The sequence below is a fragment of the Lactuca serriola genome, chromosome 4, assembly GCF_051521515.1.
Source record: "Lactuca serriola cultivar US96UC23 chromosome 4, Lser_US96UC23_V15, whole genome shotgun sequence".
Taxonomy (NCBI): Eukaryota; Viridiplantae; Streptophyta; class Magnoliopsida; order Asterales; family Asteraceae; genus Lactuca; species Lactuca serriola.
In genome coordinates, this window is record NC_136411.1 from 360,652,409 (window position 1) to 360,672,112 (window position 19,704).

At 36.5% G+C, this 19,704-nt stretch overlaps 1 protein-coding gene and 1 pseudogene across 1 annotated transcript; both read left to right on the forward strand.

The window, feature by feature from the left end:
• The first annotated feature begins 7,360 nt into the window (after nt 1–7,360).
• On the forward strand, nt 7,361–13,523 carry LOC145097622 (putative serine/threonine-protein kinase PBL9). The gene is made up of 6 exons (XM_079035224.1): nt 7,361–8,812; nt 8,943–9,072; nt 9,662–9,798; nt 9,888–10,020; nt 10,748–12,965; nt 13,144–13,523. Exons 1-5 carry the CDS (start codon nt 7,568–7,570, stop codon nt 11,068–11,070), a joined length of 1,968 nt encoding a protein of 655 aa, XP_078891350.1. The 5' UTR covers nt 7,361–7,567; the 3' UTR covers nt 11,071–12,965; nt 13,144–13,523.
• Nucleotides 13,524–15,370: 1,847 nt separating this feature from the next.
• On the forward strand, nt 15,371–16,126 carry LOC145099717 (secreted RxLR effector protein 161 pseudogene; annotated as a pseudogene).
• The last annotated feature ends 3,578 nt before the right edge of the window (nt 16,127–19,704 follow it).

Consider the following 19,704-nt stretch of genomic DNA (forward strand, 5'->3'; position numbering starts at 1 on the left):
TGCATGGTCCTTTTGGGTTGCCTTCACCAAAGCAACTTGATAGGATGAATTATGGAGAGAGATAATTAATTATGATTTATTAATATATTATAAGAATAATATATTAAAGGAGAAATCATAATGTTTAATTAATATTAGTCAATAATTAATTAAGAATTAATTTTGTGGCTAAAAGATATTAATTAAATTAAGGGACTAGAACTGTCAATTGTGTGATAGTTGAATATTGGGCTAATGGACTCCATAGAGGATGGAGTGGACGAATTCTATGGGGAAACCCATTAGAAATCGTCCAAGGCCTCTAAGGAGGGAGTCCATGGGCTGCTTAGGGCCTAAGCAGTCAAATTAGGTTTTCCTTGTTAGATAACCTTAATAGCCTCACTATTTAAGGACTCCTAGGGCACCAAACACATGGCCAACTAATTCCCTAAGGCTTCCAGCCGTTTTTGGGTATCTCATCTCTTCTCCTTCTTCATCCTCTTGCTCTTGGTTTTTGTGAGCCATTAGAGGAGTGACACTTATGACTCTAAGCTTTCTGAAGCCATTACAAGGAGTATTTGAGATTGTTATTGCTACATAACAATCAAGGTAAGATCTAAACCCTATTTACAGATATGATTTTGATTATAGCATGCTAGATCTAGGGTTTAAAGTCTTGGATGAATGCATGTACAATAGAGAAACCTAGATCCAAGCATTAGGGTTTGCATGAGCACATAGGATGTTCTTATGGCCAAAACCCATCACATACTACCTTCCACATCTATACGTACTTTCCTCAATGATTGCCTCAACTTCACCAAGTCCCTTAACCATTATCCCTTTCCAACTGATCTCATCCTAGGCTTTCCTAGGGCATCCTCTGACCTACTCTCTGCCATCAACTGCACTAGGGGTCCCTACCACCTTTCCATAGCTAGCTTGTGAATACTGTTACATATTCACTTACTAGTTAGTTAAAGTTAGCCAGAACCCCTATAGCACAAAGCAAGAAGCATTTGTTCATTGAGTAACCAAATCAAGCATAACCTAATCAGGCTATCTCACTACTAACTAACAGCTCTAACATAAGGCTCAATGAGCTCCTATAGCATGCATACAAGGCATCCTTCCTAGATCCTTAGCCCTATTTTAGCATGCAGTTCTCATAAACACATAACAGGCATACAAGACATCCACCTAGATCCTTATTCCTAATCTAGCATGCAATTCTCGTAATCATAGCATATAACATAACAAGTATCGGTATCTTGGGGAAAACTTACTTGAGCTCGGCCAGTCGCACATGTCACATACCTCATTCTTTCTCAAAACTCTTTAATTTAGATTTTAGAAAAACTATTTCATTGTAAAAATCTCTCAAGCCCTCGGTTTGAGTTCAGACACCCCCAAGGGTGTGTCCGAATCCCTCAAACCAAGGCTCTGATACCAACTTGTAACATCCCAATTTTCGAGACCAAAAATTTCATTTTAAATAAATACTTCACAACATAGTTTACCAAAACATTACCAAGGTCATTTCATTTTATAAACAAAAGCTATAACAACGTGTTCAAAAACCATCTCAACACAAGTAATATAAATCAGAGTACAATCCCAGAAACTCAATGCGGAAACCATAAGTGTGTGTGATGCGATGCTACACTGCCGACTCCTTCCCCTTAGACGAAGAGGTACCTGAAACCAAAACTGAAACTGTAAGCACAAAGCTTAGTGAGTTCCCCCACCATACCACATACCATACAATCACATAGCATACATACTGTCGGGCAATTCTGGGGTGCGGACCTACCCATGTCAAGCCATTCTGGGGTGCTGACCTACCCATGTCAGGCCATTTTGGGGTGCGGACTACCCTCCGGTCTATCTCAACCGGCAATAGGGACTATTTCACCCCTACCTCTATCATACAATAACAAAATATAATCATACGGTCAGGCATATCTGGGGTACTGATCTACCCTTCGATCCTAACAACCGAGTCAGGGAAAAGCTATTCCCTGCTACTACCACTAACTCACATAGCATATCACATAAGCATATCTCATAAGCATACCACATAAGCATATCTCACAAGCATATCACATAAGCATACCAAGATAATTATCACAAAGACAATTATCTACCAATTACTCTTGTTGGTGGGTCGGCATTGTGGCCTTAGACCCACCCCTGCTGGAAAGTAACTCACATCGATGTCGTGTAGTGTCTGAAGTATCCTCCGCATGCAAATCGACTCTTCTTGACTCCTCAATCCCTACACGACAACCCTTCTAAGTTATCAATTTGAATATGCAACCTAAACAGGGTCAACTCAATTCATTCAAAGTCATCATTAGTCAAAGTCAACATCCAGTTGACCTGACTCGCCGAGTTTGTCTACCAACTCGTCGAGTCCATACTCCTCTAACTCATATCAATCCCCGACTCTACTCGTCGAGCCTAGAAAGAACTCGATGGGTTCTCCTTCAATTATACCATCGGGACTATCTTCATCCGACTCGCCGAGTTCATCCTTGAACTCGTCGAGTTCATCTCCCTCATAAGAACGTGTCCAGTCTATGACTCGCCGAGTTGTATGAACAACTCGTCGAATCCTAGTTCAAAGATTAGGAGATTGCCTTGGACTGGCCGAGTTTGTTCTAACACTTGTCGAGTCTCATGATTCCTAGGTCCCTTATGAGCCTAAACAACTGAGGGACCTTCCACACTATCATCTAATCCATCGACAGAAAGGATTTGGTGGTCATTACACCCCGACTCGCCGAGTCCTAAGGACAACTTGCCAAGTCTATCCTTGACAATTATTATACGATCGATTTAAATGGCTCTTAACACACCAAAACCATAGATCTGGCCTCCTAATGTCCATTTTTCACGTAAAGTTCCAAACTTGGTGTACATGCATGGGGTCTATGGCTCAAAAATCCATAAAAGATGGTCTACAAGATGCATGGGGTGTTTATGGCAACAAGGTGGGCACCTTTATGACATAAAGACCCCCAATAGCCCCAGATCTGAAGCACAAACTCACTTCCTATACCAAATCATGGATACATCCTCACTAGGGCTTAGAAGGATGTAGAAAAAGGTCCAAAATCAAGATGCAAGCAATGAATATACAAGGTTTCAACTTCATACCTCAAACAAGCTGGAAATGAGCTTAGAACTCTAGATCTTCTTGTTCCCCCTTGATCTAACAAGTCTCCTTCTCCTTTAGAAGCTTCAATCACACAAAATAACACAACAAAGCTCAAGAGCACACTAAAAACAGCTAGGGTTTCGAGTTAGGGTTTGCTCTGGACGATGGGGGCTGAGTTGAGGGGTTATAATGTGTTTAAATAGGGTGCAAACCCTCAATTCAGGGCTTCACTCAAACATCATCTACTCGCCGAGTCGATCTCCCGACTCGTCGAGTAGACTACTTAAACTTCCCGTGGATCACGAATCTACTCGACGAGTTGGGTCTCCAACTCGTCGAGTCCCAGAGGAAAACATAAGAATACTTGAATTAAAGGCATACCAGGAATCAGGTGTTACATATGCTTAGCATACTCCGTCCGGGGCTAGTACGCGCAACATACAAGATGAGTATGCCTCATGTACTCCACAGATGACCAACCCAACCTAATAAGCACTTAATAAGTTAAGTCATCAAGCCAAACTCATAGATCTGATCCTAAATGGTGACTTAACATGTAAAGTTGGATCAAAACACATGAATGGGACAACATAACTCATAACGGAACTCAAAATTCAAAAAGAAGATTATTTTGGATCAAAACACATGAATGGGACAACATAACTCATAAAGGTTACATTTTTATGGACAAGGACCTCAAAAGTGCTAAGATCTAATATACATGGCTTCTGGACTAGACCATAATCTCAAATATGCCTTAAAGAACCCAAAAATACACAAATAACACCCTAAGTTGGATCTAGCATAAGGAACCATCAATATGAGAGCTTTTTACCTCCAATGGCTTGTTTAGATGAAGATGACTCTATATCGACAAGCTCAAGCCACTCCCAAGCAACCTCCAAATGTTCTTCTTCTTCTACTTCACTAAAAACACCACTAAAACTCACTTCCAAGCTCAAATCTCTCAACTGGAAATTAGGGTTTTGATCTTAGGGTATAGAGAGATGGAGGTTGTTCATTTGGAGATCCAAAGGTGTCATCAGTTGTTTAAATATGGCAAAAACCCTAAAAAGTAGGGTTTGCCCCTGCAGTGCGTATGCCATGCGTAATGCCACATACGCCCAACATATGTGGGTGCATTTACGATCCGACAATGGGCTAGAATGCTTAGCGCACTCATAGATTATGCCCAACGTACTAGCTAAGGACTAACAATGAAAGGATTTCACATTAAAGTTTAACATGAAACATACAAATAATATCGAATGTTACAGTCGTGAGAAGGAAATGCATCTTCTTTTGTCGATGATGAAAATCATTTCCCTCAAACTTCTCTAGCTTCCTCAATTTGGAACTCATGCACCTTACAGATTCTGCCATTGTTATTCCTTTACAGGAATTATAGTTTTCAAATGTTAGTTTTAGGGAATTAGAATAACAATATGTGTACTTGGATAATTTCTAGAATCGTGTTTTTTAACACTTTCCTAAATCTATAATCTGTCTCTATTTCCTAAGGGACTCGAACTCAGATGTGAGATAATCCAAGAACAAAACAAATCTGAATTACAAGCCTAATTCCAATTGAGAAACACATGATACCTTTGCTTAATGTGCTTTTTGAGAGATAGAGAGATCATATGATTTATTTCGAGTATATATGTTCCAACCCAATTTTGGAACATTAATCGTCCTTATATAGATGAAAGAAGACAGTTAGAAGTTGATTAATTTCCTTTTTAGCGCCAAAATGAGTTGCTTATTAGGTATAACTAACTTATGACGTAATCACCATATCACACATTATCAGAATTGGAACCACTCATACGGGCACTTCGCCTTAGAACCCCGTACCTAAGGGCGCTGCCCCCGAACCCCAGTATTCCTGAATTTATATTTAACACTCTGAGTGTGCACCTCGCACCTCTAATCTCAGATACCAAGCATAACTCAACCTGTCTCAATATCAATACTAAATAGAACTAAAAGATATGGAAATTCAAGAAAAAACAACCCCAATCACTCATCAAAGTCCAATATTAAAAAGAAAAAAAATTAAATACTAAAAAATTGAAACACAAGTTCTTAAATAATTGTAGAAGAAATATGGTAAAACCCATTGACGATTTAACTATGTATTAAAGTGTTTATATAGAGAATATAGATACAATATCTCCCTAATCTTTATAAAATTATGTTGGATTAGGTGTCTAAGCTCATAACCATACTTGATATATACTTGAGTTGATAGTAGCATTGTCCTTTTGGGTTGCCCTCAAACCTAGTAATTGAATAGGATAACTTTTAAAGAGAGAGAGACTGATTTATTAATTTATTATATAGTTAATAATTTAATTAGAAATCGAAATAAATAAATTATTAATATATTATGAGAATAATATATTAATTTGAAATAGTATTATTTAATTAATAATTAATAAGAAATTAACTGAAATTAATTTTGTGATTAATTGGATTAATTAAAAGTGTAGTGTTTGTTTGGTTGTTTATTGAAAGTTGAGGAAAGGAGCCCATGGACCTCATTGGATGAGGTGGACGAAAATGGGTTGCTTGGTCCCCAACCAAAGGGATTAGGTTACCTCCTTAAACTCTAGCTTTGACACTAAGCAAATCTCAGCTATATAAAGGAACACACCCTTCATATTTTCAGTACTCCGTTCCCTAAGTAGATCTGGCCGAAAATCCTACTCCTCTCCTCTCTCTTTCTCTCTCTTTAGGTTCCTTGGTTGCTAAGTTTTGGGTGTGAACCATCAGAGGCACGATACTTGTGGTGCTTGCTTCCAAGAGTTTTTCAAGATGGAATTCAAGATTGTTTGCAATAACAATCTTCAAGGTAAGTTTCTTGTTCTTATGAATTAGTTTTCATAGGAAAAGTTTTGTTGGATGATGATTCATAGTATGTTGTCCATGTGTGAAATACATAGATTCTATTAGGTTGCATGTTCCCTTATCATTTATTTGAATAGTTTAAATGTTTGTCTGCTTAGAGCATTGTAGTCATAACCCATTAAACTATTCATGCGACATACCAAATACACAGATCTAGAACAAGATTTCATATTTTGTGCCAAAACCGTAAGTTTCTAATCCCTTTTTCATTATCTAGTAGGCTAAAGAAGATGAGAAACGGGGTTGAAGATGGTGTAACATCCATTGTCTAAGTCTCAAAAAGAATTACTTTATAGTTAAATGCAACAAGTTCCATAACAAAGTTCATAACTCGAGATAGTGCAAAGGCAAAGATGGACCGACCAGATCTTGTAAGAAAGGGGCAAGATGGAAATTTTAGGAAAATGACAAGGTGGACACACACATTAGATGGTGGAACTGTTTGGTTTGGGCTATTATGTTTGAGTTTTATGGTGTAATTGTTTAGACAATGTCTACTTTATAAGTTGTAATGGTTTTTTGTTGTTATGGTTTGTCATTACTTTGATCAATACACTAGATGATATTTTGGTATTTAATGTTTGTCATCAGGTTTAAATGTCATTATGTAGACATGGTTGGTAAATTACAATGCCTAGTTTAGTCTTTAGCATGGCTCTTTATAGTCACTTTGTTTTGTTATATTTATTAATTTGAATGGCATTTGTATAAGTATATCTTCATTTGGTTTGGTACAACTCTTTTTCTTATGATGGTTAATCTATCATAAGCACATTGTTATTTGCATATGTACATTGCATAACTATATTGCCGGTTGTTATATATTTAAATGACATTAGCATAAGTACATTGCAAATTGTTAAAGGTTTAGATGGCATTAGATAAGTACTTTTCCACTTGTATATATAATATGTCAAGCTACAAATCTCGACGATAATCTTTTATGAGTCATCGATACATTTGGACTTAACCATTGTCAACTATCATAATACTCGTTTGGTGATAATCTTTTATGAGTCATCGATACATTTGGACTTAACCATTGTCAACTATCATAATACTCGTTTGGTGAATGGATTAACCGATAATTTTTTATTTATTGTTTATATTATATCATATAATATTAATGTCTATACAATTGACGGACAAAACATTGTATGCAAAGGTACCATGCATAAAATGTTTACAAACCACATAAACCAAATGCATTGACGTTTTTATAATTGTCTTCAGCATGCGAATTTTGACAAAATAGAGGGACCAATTGCACAAGTATGTAAAAAATTAAAATGAATCGAGAAATATCTTGCTTAACCTCCAATTTGCCCAAAAAGAGAAATTCTGTGAAGACCAATAAAGTCAATGGTCAACCGACATCCGTTAGCAGCACAATAACGAGCGGCACAAGAACCAGACGAAATCATCCCGATCACTGCCGGAATTGTGAAGCTTTTCTGGATACAAGAGATATAGTGAAGAATCAAAGGTCTGATCAGGAATAGCTACACGACGATGTTACCTTCACCTCTCAAGGATGCCGAATCCTCTTTCATACTCCCAGACCAGACATGTCAGCGTTTTACTCTTGCTGAGATTGAATCAGCAACCGAAAACTTCGACGAGGCTTTAGTCATTGGCAGGGGAGGATTCGGCAAGGTGTATAAATGTTCCAAAATCGGGTCAATGAGCGATGTTGCAGTCAAACGGTTGCATTCCATGTCCAATCAAGGAGCCCATGAATTTGAGTCGGAAGTCAAGGTCCTCTCTAAGCTGCGACATGGTAATCTTGTATCCTTAATTGGTTATTGCAATGAAGTAAAAGAGATGGTGCTCGTTTATGAGTTCATGCCGAATGGAACACTTGAAGATCATCTTCGCTCCCCTGATTTATCTTTATCTTGGTTACAACTACTCAAGATATGTATAGGGGCAGCTCGAGGATTAGACTACCTTCACATGGGTACATCAACTCAACATGGAGTCATACACCGAGATGTGAAGTCATCCAATATTTTGTTGGATGCGAACTTTGCTGCTAAAATTTCAGATTTCGGATTGGCTAAAGTTGGGGTAATTGATCAGACACGAACTCATATGAGCACAGCTGTGAAAGGGACATTTGGGTATATGGATCCGTGCTATTTCTATACCGGAAAATTGACGATGAAATCAGATGTTTACGCTTTTGGTGTTGTACTATTTGAGGTGTTGTCAGGGAGAAAAGCTGTAGATTCAACTCTTGATGAAGAGCACTGGGGTTTAGCAGCTTGGGCTCAACACCAAATCAAAGAAGGAAAGATCAATCAAATTATTGACCCGAGATTGATTGGACAAATATCCAAAAAATGCTTGAAAGAGTTTGTAAGCATAGCAGGCCACTGTTTACACACTCAACCGAAACACCGCCCTACCATGGCAGAGGTTGTTTTCAAGATCGAGTCTATTCTTTCACAAGAAAGAGAAAGCGCCAATTCGGTTGTTGATGATGATGGATTCATTTTCAAGCTAAGATCTCTTTTCGTTGGGAAAGTAGCTGATGTTAATGCTCCAATAGGAAAAGATACCGATGAAAGTTTTAGAACTTTCACATATGCTGAATTGGTAATTGCAACGAATGGTTTCCAGGACAAGAAACATTCCCCAACTATAAATGAATCCATTTACAAAGGTTGGGTTGATGAAAAGACATATGCGCCAACAAAATATGGTGTTGGTTTAGCGATGTATGTTAGGAAAATGGAGATTCCAACACGAAAGGTACTTCCAATATTTGAAATGATGTGGATGTGGGGGTTAATTTAAATTGCATAATGAACGAGCCTCATATATTTTTCATGCAGTCTGATATTTGCTAGCTTCTTAATTTGACAATTTGGTTGTGCGACAGGACATCAAGCCAGAAGATTTCAATCATCCGAACATTGTAAAACTCTTGGGATATTGCTTGAATTATCATGAACTATTTTGTGTTTACAAGCTCATATCTGGCATAACTTTGGATAAATATCTTTACCAAGGTAAGTATACCTTCCAGTTAGTTGTAAATATTTTTCAGTCATACCCTTGCACAAACACGCTTGCTTTCAGTGGTTGGCAACGAATGGAAAATTGCAGAGAATGTCAACTTACATTACACTCTCGACCAATATGGGCAATGTACCGTGTTTCTTACCAATAATAGCAATGTACATACATTTCTTTATCTACAATAACAATGTACTTTATTTTTAACCTATTGTAAGTTATAGCAATGTACTTAACTTTTTCTACCAATATGAGCATTGTACTTTATTTGTTACATATTGTCATTTGTGGTAAAGTGTAAGTACATTGCTATTATGAACACATAATTGTTTCTATGTTGCTATTATTTGTAAAGTGAATGTTAGTATATTACTATTATGAGTTAAAAATTGCTATTATTGGTAAAAAAAATGTAAGAACATTCATGTTATGGGTAAATTAAAGTAAATATATTGCTATTATGTGTGAAAAGTAAAGTATTAGTAAAAAGAGTAAAGTACGTTGCTACTTTCTACAATTTCCCCTAACGTATATGCATGATTGAAAATTGCTTTTCCCTTTCTTACATTACTTTATACGCAGAGTCACGTAGAACTTCACTTTCGTGGGTTGCACGATTAAAAATAGCAATAGGAGCAGCTGAAGGCTTGGTTTATTTACATAAGAGGAAACAGCCAGCATATAGCCAATTTAAGACCCATCATATATTAGTGGATGAGGTAAATTTACATTGCATTTAACACGTTTGCAGCATAACATCAATCGTAGTTTCTCTTTTATATGATTATATATTTCTTGCTTATTTCAGGATTTTAATGCTAGGCTTACAGATATTGCTTTTGATACTCACACCTTCCAGTTGGATGCATATTATTATGCAGCCGTTCATGACGAATCAGATACATTTGATGGTATTCGCCGACGCTGGGTGCCTGAAGATGGTATCTTTTTCTTCAGTGATTTTTTTTATGTTCTCAATGCAACCATTTGTTTACCATGCACTCATGACTTACCCAAACCGCTAAAAGCCTTCGGTTGGATGAAATGGAATAACCAAAGTAATGGAATAAGCAAGGAATTGAATTGGGTCGTTACATTCCACATCATGTTTGGTAAACGTAGAAATGGAATGAATTTTATACAAATTTTCTATTGTATATATAAATACAAGCGATAGTTTTTTTTTTATATATAAATTCTCTAAATAAATATACAATTTTTTATTTATAAAACTAAAAGATTAACCATAATAGAAGCTCACCAAAACCGAAATGAGATAATATATATATATATATATATATATATATATATATATATATATATATATATATATATATATTTCTAGTTATTTTTCATAAATAAAATCATATTTAGTTAAAATCATGGAATTCTAATAAGATTTGTCATCAATAATTTATAAATAAAAATGGGTTATATTATAATTTTTCGTTCAACTCCACGATGGAATGAAAAAAAAAAACTTCTTTTCTTTTCTAAAGAATGTAAATCAACTAAATGTATGGAATCGAATTCTTTAAGGAATGCCCCATTCTACTCCATCGGACAAACATAACATCTTTTCTTTTCTAACAAAGGAAACTGACCATTCCATTCCTTCTTTGATTCCATCATTCCATTCCTTTTTTGATTCCATTCCTTCTTTGACAGGTTTTGCAATCAAGAGTGAAGTCTATGCTTTTGGAGTGGTACTGTTGGAAATACTAACAGGGATGAAGGTGTATGATGGGAGGAGGCCCCTTGAAAAGCAAAAACTGGTGGAATGGGCTATTCCATTGCTAACAGATGAGGTTAAATTGAGAATGATTATGGACCCACAATTTCAACATAATGATTGTCCTCCAAAGGAAGCATTCAAGTTCGCTCAACTTATTTTAAACTGTCTTCAACCAAAACATGAGAAACACACATCAATGGAATACATCTTGAAGGTGTTGCATCATTGCTATCAAAATGAAATCAAAACAGTTTGACTCTTAAAACTCAAACAAAATAGTTCTTATATTAATAGACCTTTGAATGTAAAGTATAAGAGATCCTGGAAACCAGATGAATAAATAACTAGGAAAGATGATAGAATAAATGTTTGATCCATTATAGAATGTCTAAATAAAGTTAAGATCTGTTTGAGATTTCTGGGTTTACTTATTTGGTAATCATGTCCAAAGTGAACAAGAATCAAGCAATTGGATAGTAGATTATGTTGGACTAGATCCAGTGAAGCATGTTGTATTTCCATATTCCAATCTTTTAGATCGAAGTCAACTATCAAACTCTTAGAATCATTTTGTTAATTTTCTTTTCAGAACAGGTGCATTTTATAAGGAACTATTAGACGATAATAATAATATAGGGAATAAAGTGTAAATGTGCCTACTATATATACATATCATGTGTACGCATCTGAATAATAATATACAACATCTTTTACCAAGTTTATCTTGGTATCAGAGCTCTTAAATACAACCCTAATTCTGCCGCAGCTTTGGAGTCAAACAAAGACTTCTTTTTTTTAAGACCTTGCTGATCAGAGACAGAAGATGACATGAACAGTGGCGCATGAACAGTACATCGGAACAGTAACCGCGTGAACAGTGCATTCGTGAACAGTTTTATTTATTTATTTATTTATTTTTTTGGTCCCTGCTTCTGCCAATCGCTTCTTTCTTCATGGAACCACTCAAACCTTTCTCTACAACAGAAAAGACTGCACATAACTCTCACAAATTTGGTTTTACATTATCACCAACCAACTATGGTTATTGGAAAACCATGATTCAACCTTTCTTGACCACAAATAATCTGTTTGGGTATGTTGATGGCACCATTCTATGTCCACAAGCAACTACAACTTCTGAGACAGAAACTTCTTCTGCTGTTGCAAACCCTAGCTATGCAATCTGGATAGCTAACGATGCTCATGTACGTATGCTTTTACTATCTACAATTTTTGAATCTTCCTTCCAGCATGTACAGGGGACTACCTCCCGTGAACTTTGGCTGTCCCTTGAACGAGCCTATGCACCACATACTTTTTCCAGGGAGTAAACCCTCAAAACCCAACTTCTCAAACTAGAGATGAAAGGTGATGAGACCTCCTCTGCCTATCTCAACAGAGCTCAAGGATATGCTGATGCCTTAGCAAATATTGGTGAACCAATGAAAGAAAAAGATCTAGTTATGCTTGTGATCTCTGGTCTTAGGGAAGAATACAATGGTTTAAAATCAACCATCCTTGCTCGCCAAATTCCCACAGCCTTCTCTGAATTGAATGGTCTTCTCTCAGATCACGACTACATGATACGTAAATCGGTGCCTGAAATCTCACATGTCCAAGCTTTCACGACTGCTACTACAAGCCATAACCCCACCACTGCACCCTCCTCAACAGTCGTTACAAATCAGTTGCAAAACCTACAACATTTGTTATTACAACTTGGTTTACAACTTCAGCCAACAAAGAGTTCATCTCCTCAAGCCTTTTACACAAACATGGCTGGAAACAATCGTGGTCGAGGGCAATTCAATCGACGTGGACGAGGAAACTACAACCGTACCCAAGGAGATTTCAACAACACAAATCAGGGTGGAGGTAACCGTGGTCAGTTTTCTTGGGCTTCTAATCAAAACACTGTTTATGGTACATGTAACAGGTGTGGAATAGGACATGTTCCTTCTCAATGTCCAAACCGTGACCCTGCTACTTTTTGAAGACCACCAGCATCGGCTAACTATGCAGATCACCGCTCACAAGCATCCACCTCCTGGCTAACTGACACAGGATCCAGTCACCATGTCACACATGATCTGCATGGCCTCGACAGAACTGAGCCTTACTATGGCGAAGATAATCTCCACGTTGGCAATGGTAAGGATTTACCCATTCTTCATATTGGCTTTCCAAACTTTACTCACCAACTAAATCATTTGCTCTAAATCATATTCTTCATGTGCCTAATATTAAACGCAACCTTCTTTCTGTCCAAAAATTTTTCCTTGATAATCATGTTTATTTTGAGTTTCACTCTTCTTTTTTTGCTATCAAGGACTCAACTACTCACAATACCCTCCTCACGGGTCCAAGTAATGGCGGGCTTTACTCTATTTGTCTACCTCAGTTCCAATCTCTTCCAAAAGTTGCGTTTTCTTCTGTTCGTGCTTCGTCCCAGATTTGGCATCAACGAATAGGACACCCACATATTCAACTTTTACAATCTATTTTATCTAGATACAATTTACCTTTGTCAAATAAATGTTCTTCTTTTGTTTGTGACTCGTGCTTAGTTGCAAAATCATCTAAATTACATTTATCACCGTCTTCTTACAAGAGTTCTCATATTTTAGATCTTGTATTTTGTGATGTATGGGGACCAGCACCTACCGTTTCTAGTGATGGTCATAATTATTTTCTTCTTTGTGTTGATCACTACTCTAGTTTCTTGTGGTTATTTCCTTTGAAACTGAAATCCGATGTGTTTCCTAATTTTAAACGTTTCCTAGCCATGGTTGAACACCAATTTCAAACTAAACTAAAATCCGTTCAAACCGATTGGGGTGGAGAGTTTCGGAATCTCTCTCAATTTTTTGCTCCTCTCGGCATCACTCATAGATTATCATGTCCTCACACAAGTGAAAAAAACGGATTTGTTGAACGACGAAATCGACACGTCGTCGAAACTGGTTTGACCTTACTTGCCCAATCTCATATGCCTCAACGGTTCTGGCATTTCGCTTTTGAAACAGCCGTATACCTTATAAATCGAATTCCTTCACAAACTACTAAAAATATTTCACCTTTTGAATACATCTTTCATCATAAACCCGACTTCTCGTTCCTATGGGTTTTTGGCTGTCAATGCTACCCCCACCTCCGTCCCTACAACAAACATAAAATGGATTTTCGATCCACTCTGTGTGTCTTTTTGAGCTACAGCCCCTCCCATCATGGCTATCGATGCCTTGATCTCTCCTCAGACCGCATTTACATTGTCCGTCATGTCCATTTTAATGAAACATTTTTTTCCTTTTTCCACATCCATATCTCACCAATCTCCACCAAATGACCAACCACCATCCTCTGATCCGTAAATCTCCTCCTATCCTAATCCAATAACACGACCTGAGCCACCTCAATTACCCACTACTCCTCACTTCACCACTTCTACATCCCTTACCACTAATCGACCTCCATTACTTCATACCTACAAATATGGCACCTTCCCACATCAACCGACTAAAAACACCACCCAAACATCACCCGAACTCACCACCATCATTCCAAATTCGATGGGTGATGATCATACCCTTGAGACCGATTCACAAAATACATCGGTTCACTTACCTCAAGATCCTCCCATCCAATCTCCTCTTCCGCGTTAACGACCCCCTAATCTTCGTCCCAACCCAAAACCAACAAAGCCTTACCAACATTCCTCTTTTCACACCACTCAAGATTATTTTCGAACCGAACCTCCTAACTTTACCATTGCCAATTCATTGCCACAATGGTGCTCATCGATGTCCGAAGAATACTCTGCTTTAATGCGCAACGGTACCTGGTCATTGGTACCCCGGAAACCGAATATTAATATTGTTGATTGTAAATGGGTGTACAAATTGAAGAACGATCAAACTGGTGTGATAAAATGGTACAAAGCTCGACTTGTTGCCAAGGGCTTCAAGCAACAACTAGGTGTTGATTATCAGGAGACATTTAGCCCAGTTGTTAAAGCCACGACCATTCGTGTTGTTCTCTCCTTAGCCGTTTCACAAAAATGGCCGTTACGACAACTTAATGTGCAAAACGCCTTTTTACATGGGGATTTAAAAGAAACTGTGTATTTACAGCAGCCACGGGATTTTGTTGACCCTACTAGACCAAAGCATGTTTGCCTTCTCCACAAGTCACTATATGGTCTCAAACAAGCTCCACGAGCCTAGTTTCATAGACTCTCCACTACTCTTCTTGCTCTTGGTTTTCGGGGTTCTTGCACTGACCCATCCTTATTTGTTTATTCCTCTCAAGGAATACTAATGTACATGTTGGTTTATGTTGATGATATTGTGTTCATAGGTAACAATTCCCAGGCCATTGATCAGGTGGTGCACAACCTAAGCAAATCATTTGCTATATAAGATTTGGATGTTTTGTCTTATTCTCTAGGTGTCGAGATACACTACCAAACGGATTCCATCCTTCTATCCCAATGAAAGTACATACTTGATCTGCTTCAAAGAGCTGGCCTCTCTTCCTCCAAACCAGTATCTTCACCCATGACTACGAATGCTAATCTAGCTATTGGTGATAGTAAAGCTTTTGATAATCCTGTTCGGTATCGACAGGTTGTTGGTGCTCTCCAATATGTCACTCTCTCAAGGCCTGACATCATGTTTGCGGTCAACAAAGTCTGTCAGTTTGTGCATTCACCCACAGAAACTCATTGGTCTGCTGTCAAGTGTATACTACGCTATTTACAAGGAACGGTGTCTTATGGTTTGAAACTACAACGTCACTCTGATCTAAAGCTACATGCTTACACTGATACTACTGGTCCATTCATCACAGCCTACTCTGATGAGGACTGGGCTGGCTATCTAGATGACCGTCGATCCACCTGGGGCTATGCGATATATCTTGGTTCTAACCTTGTTTCCTGGTCTGCTTGCAAACACCGCACTGTCTCTCGGTCATCAACAGAATCCGAGTACAAGGCTCTAGCAGATATAGTGGCTGAACTTACTTGGCTTCAAGCTCTTCTGGGTGAACTTTGTGTCCCTCTCAAAACAGTTCCTACATTATGGTGTGATAACTTAGGTGCTACTTATCTTTCAGCCAATCCAGTATTTCATGCATGCACCAAACATGTTGAAGTCGACTTCCACTTTGTTTGTGAGAAAGTAGCTCAAGGAAACCTTTCAGTTCAGTTCATCAACACAAATGACCAGATTGCTAACATCTTCACAAAGCCATTGTCTTCACACCATTTTCTACAATTACGGTCCAAGCTGCGGCTCGCTCCTCGGCCTTAGGTTGCGGGGGAATATTAGACGATAATAATAATATAGGGACTAAAGTGTAAACGTGCCTACTATATATACATATCATGTATACGCATCTAAATAATAATATACATCTTTTACCAAGTTTATCTGGAACCAAGGAGTTAGACTAAACAAAATTACATCACAGTAACAGCAACGATCGGATATTAAGCTACCTCACCCAGTTTAGTTTGACCTCGTTACACCTATTGCTAGCCAAGGAAAAGAATGAGTAATTTAGGACTAGTTTAGTATTTGTCATTCAAGTCCCATTTTAGACATAGATGGAATGGAATAATCGTATATCTAAAAAGTGAAATATTTTGTATATCTAAAAAGTGAAATATTTTGTATATCTAAAAATGATATAAAAACCAATTGTTTACCATGCACTTACCATAAGCCTTTGGTTGGATGGAATGGAATAACGTATGAATGGAACTACTAAAGTAATTTAACACAAAAGTTAATGGAATAGTTCATTACATTCCACATCATGTTTGGTCTTTGGTGGACCCGTAGAAATGGAATGAGGTTTTATACAAATTTTCTATTGTATATATAAATACAGTACAGTTTAAACAGTATTTTATATATAAGTTAACTAGATAAATATAAATTTTAATATTTATAACACTAAAAGATTAAAGATTAACACAATAGAAAATATATATTACTAGTTAATTTTTATAAATTAGATCATATTTAGTTAAAATCAACAATTCTTAAAAGGTTTGAGTCATTAAAAAATTTATAAATAAAAATGGGTTATATTACAGTTTTTCATTCCATTCCATGATGGAATGAAAAAAAAATGTCTCGTGTCTAAAAAATGAAAATAAACATAATGAATGGAATCGAATTCCTTAAGGAATGCTCGATTCTGCTACATCGGACAAACATAACATATTTTCTTTTCTAACCAAGGAAACGGACCATTCCATTCCTTCTTTGATTCCATCATACCAAACACATGTGTCAATGGCTGACTAATCAAACACCACTTTGACAGGTTTTTCAATTAAGATTGAGATCTATGCTTTTGGAGTGGTACTGTTGGAAATACTAACAGGGATGAAGGTGTATGATAAAAGGAGACCCCTTGGAAAACAAAACCTGGTGGAATGGGCTATTCCATTTCTAGAAGATGAGGTTAATATGAGAATGATTATGGACCCACAACTTCAACACAACGATTCTTCCCCAGAGGGAGCATTCAAATTGGCTCAACTTGTTTTAAAATGTCTTCAACTAAAACAAGACAAACGACCCTCAATGGAATATATCTTGCAGGTCTTGCATCATTGCTATCTAAACGGAATCAAAACCGTTTGACTCTTAAAAGTCAACCATAATCGTTCTGATGTTAATAGGTCGAAGTCAACTAACAAACTCTTATAATTTGTTTCTTAATTTTTGGGAAATTGTCAGAAAAGTTCTAACATTTTCAGAAAAGTTCCATTTTAGTCCCATTTTTTTTTTTGAACTGAAAAGTCCGGATTATTACATTTTTGCTCAAATTAACAAAAAAGTCTTCCTTTTTCTTTTAACGACATTAAATCGTGTAAAATCAAATAATTGGGACTTTTCTATTCAGAAAAAGAATAATTTGAGATTAAAGTAAAACTTTTCCGAAAATATTGGGACTTTTTTGACAATTTCCCATCATTTTTGTTCGGAACATCATCATTTTATATGGTTAGAAAGGAACTAGACTTCACTAATGAAAATAACAGCACATCAATAACAACAAGGATGGGATTTTGAAGCCACCTCACCCACGTTTATTTTGACCTTCCTACTAAGCCTGTTGTTAACCTAGACAAACTGACAAACTGCCATGTAACAATTTTGTCAAACAAATCAGCCTCTATAGACTTACCTTTAGAAACAAAGCAGCATTTCCAAATAACTATAAACTCCACCAAGAAGTATAAAAAGTGGCTTCAAGATACTCCTTAATGACTTTTGCATGCTCAACAAAGAGAACCAACACAACTCATTAACCTAACCCAAATGTTGAGATAATAAGACCCCACCAAAATTGATCTATAGGTACATATCTCACGTTCAATTGATTTTTTCTTCTTTTTGTGTGTTTTTCCCTTCTGTGGTTTTTCTGATCAAGTTATCTTCATTAGCAGCTATATAGAACACTTGTTTTTTACCCCATGATGCACATATTGATTCATCTCGATTTTTTTTTTATGTTTAATAATCTAAGTGTATTGTTTGCAGAAATGCATATCGTCTGTTTGATTAAATGCCTAATTAAAAACCAATACACCAAAATTGCATATGTTTGTGTTTTGAGTGCTTGAATCTGTTTGAGTTTGGCCGAAATGCATAGCATGTGAACTTCCATTCCTTTTGTTGTAGTTAAAATTTCATTTCTCCTTTTGTTATACACGTAATATAGATAAGTATATCTTATGTGTGTTGGTGTTGCTCTCTGTAGCTATATATTGTAGAACATGCTCTGCAAAGAAAGATCATTCAGTGGCAGAGGACCCCATATGACAGAGCCACACGCACATGATGTGAGATAGTGGTTAATAAATATAAATTAATAATTTTTTTTATCTTTCATTGATATCTAGTAAATTGTTTTCGTATTTTCAAGGTTTTAATTGGGAAAATTGTAGCAAAAAGTGGTACATGGATCTGGATGCAAAGGCTGTAGATTTATCTTGATGTGGTACAACATTAGTGTGATTAGCTCTTCCAACCGAATATGCTGCTCCACAAGATACTTATGACTTAAAAATGATTTATTTTGAATTAAAAGAATACATGGAATACTATAAAAGTGTTAATACATTTCATGGAATGACTTTAGGCTACATGCCTTCTGATCTATACAACTTGAACTCAGCATACGAAACACGTAAGGAGCTGAAGTATTGCATATAGGAGATGCACAATCACCATTAACTAGTATTATTTAGTCATTTTTTTTAGTTTGGAGGAATATCTTATGACACTTTGTTCTTTTTCCAATACTTAAAAATTATAGTAGGACAAATTACATGCTCTGAATCAAATCCTATTTGAGATCGAAGTTTATACATCTAGTATGTATCAAATGAAGGCCATATTGCCCTTTAAATAAACTAGAATTCCTTCTCCTTTTGGCCTTTTTAATCCAAAAAATTGTCCCAACATGCAGGTATGAACAAACCTGCCAATTCTGACAACACCAAAAACAAATCATTTTACCCTTTATTCATATTTTTGCACCTGATTATCCAGCTTTTGTTATTATTCACTCCCTTAATCAAAAAGACCAAAAGAATTAACACATTATAAACATACAAATCCATTAACTTCACAAATTGTATCTTATATCATTTTTTATATAATTTACTGGCAAATGATTTTTTTTATCGGTATGTATTTGATGGCTAGTTTGTTTTGTTTTGGTTCTTGATTCTATGAGAGTCTAGTTTTGTAAGTTTTTGTTCTTAGTTCTTGAATATTCTATAAGGTGTTTGATCATTTGATTTATTGCCTAATCTATTTTTTTTTAATTTTTTTTGTTTCTCACAGTGATTCATGGGCTACTC

What these genes read in the sequence shown, in the direction of transcription:
- LOC145097622 (XM_079035224.1), top strand. Translation starts at nt 7,568, where the DNA reads ATGTTACCTTCACCTCTCAAGGATGCCGAATCCTCTTTCATACTCCCA. An exon ending in ATCATATATTAGTGGATGAG is followed by an intron (nt 9,799 to 9,887) that starts GTAAATTTACAT and finishes TGCTTATTTCAG; the next exon opens with GATTTTAATGCTAGGCTTAC. An exon ending in ACGCTGGGTGCCTGAAGATG is followed by an intron (nt 10,021 to 10,747) that starts GTATCTTTTTCT and finishes CTTCTTTGACAG; the next exon opens with GTTTTGCAATCAAGAGTGAA.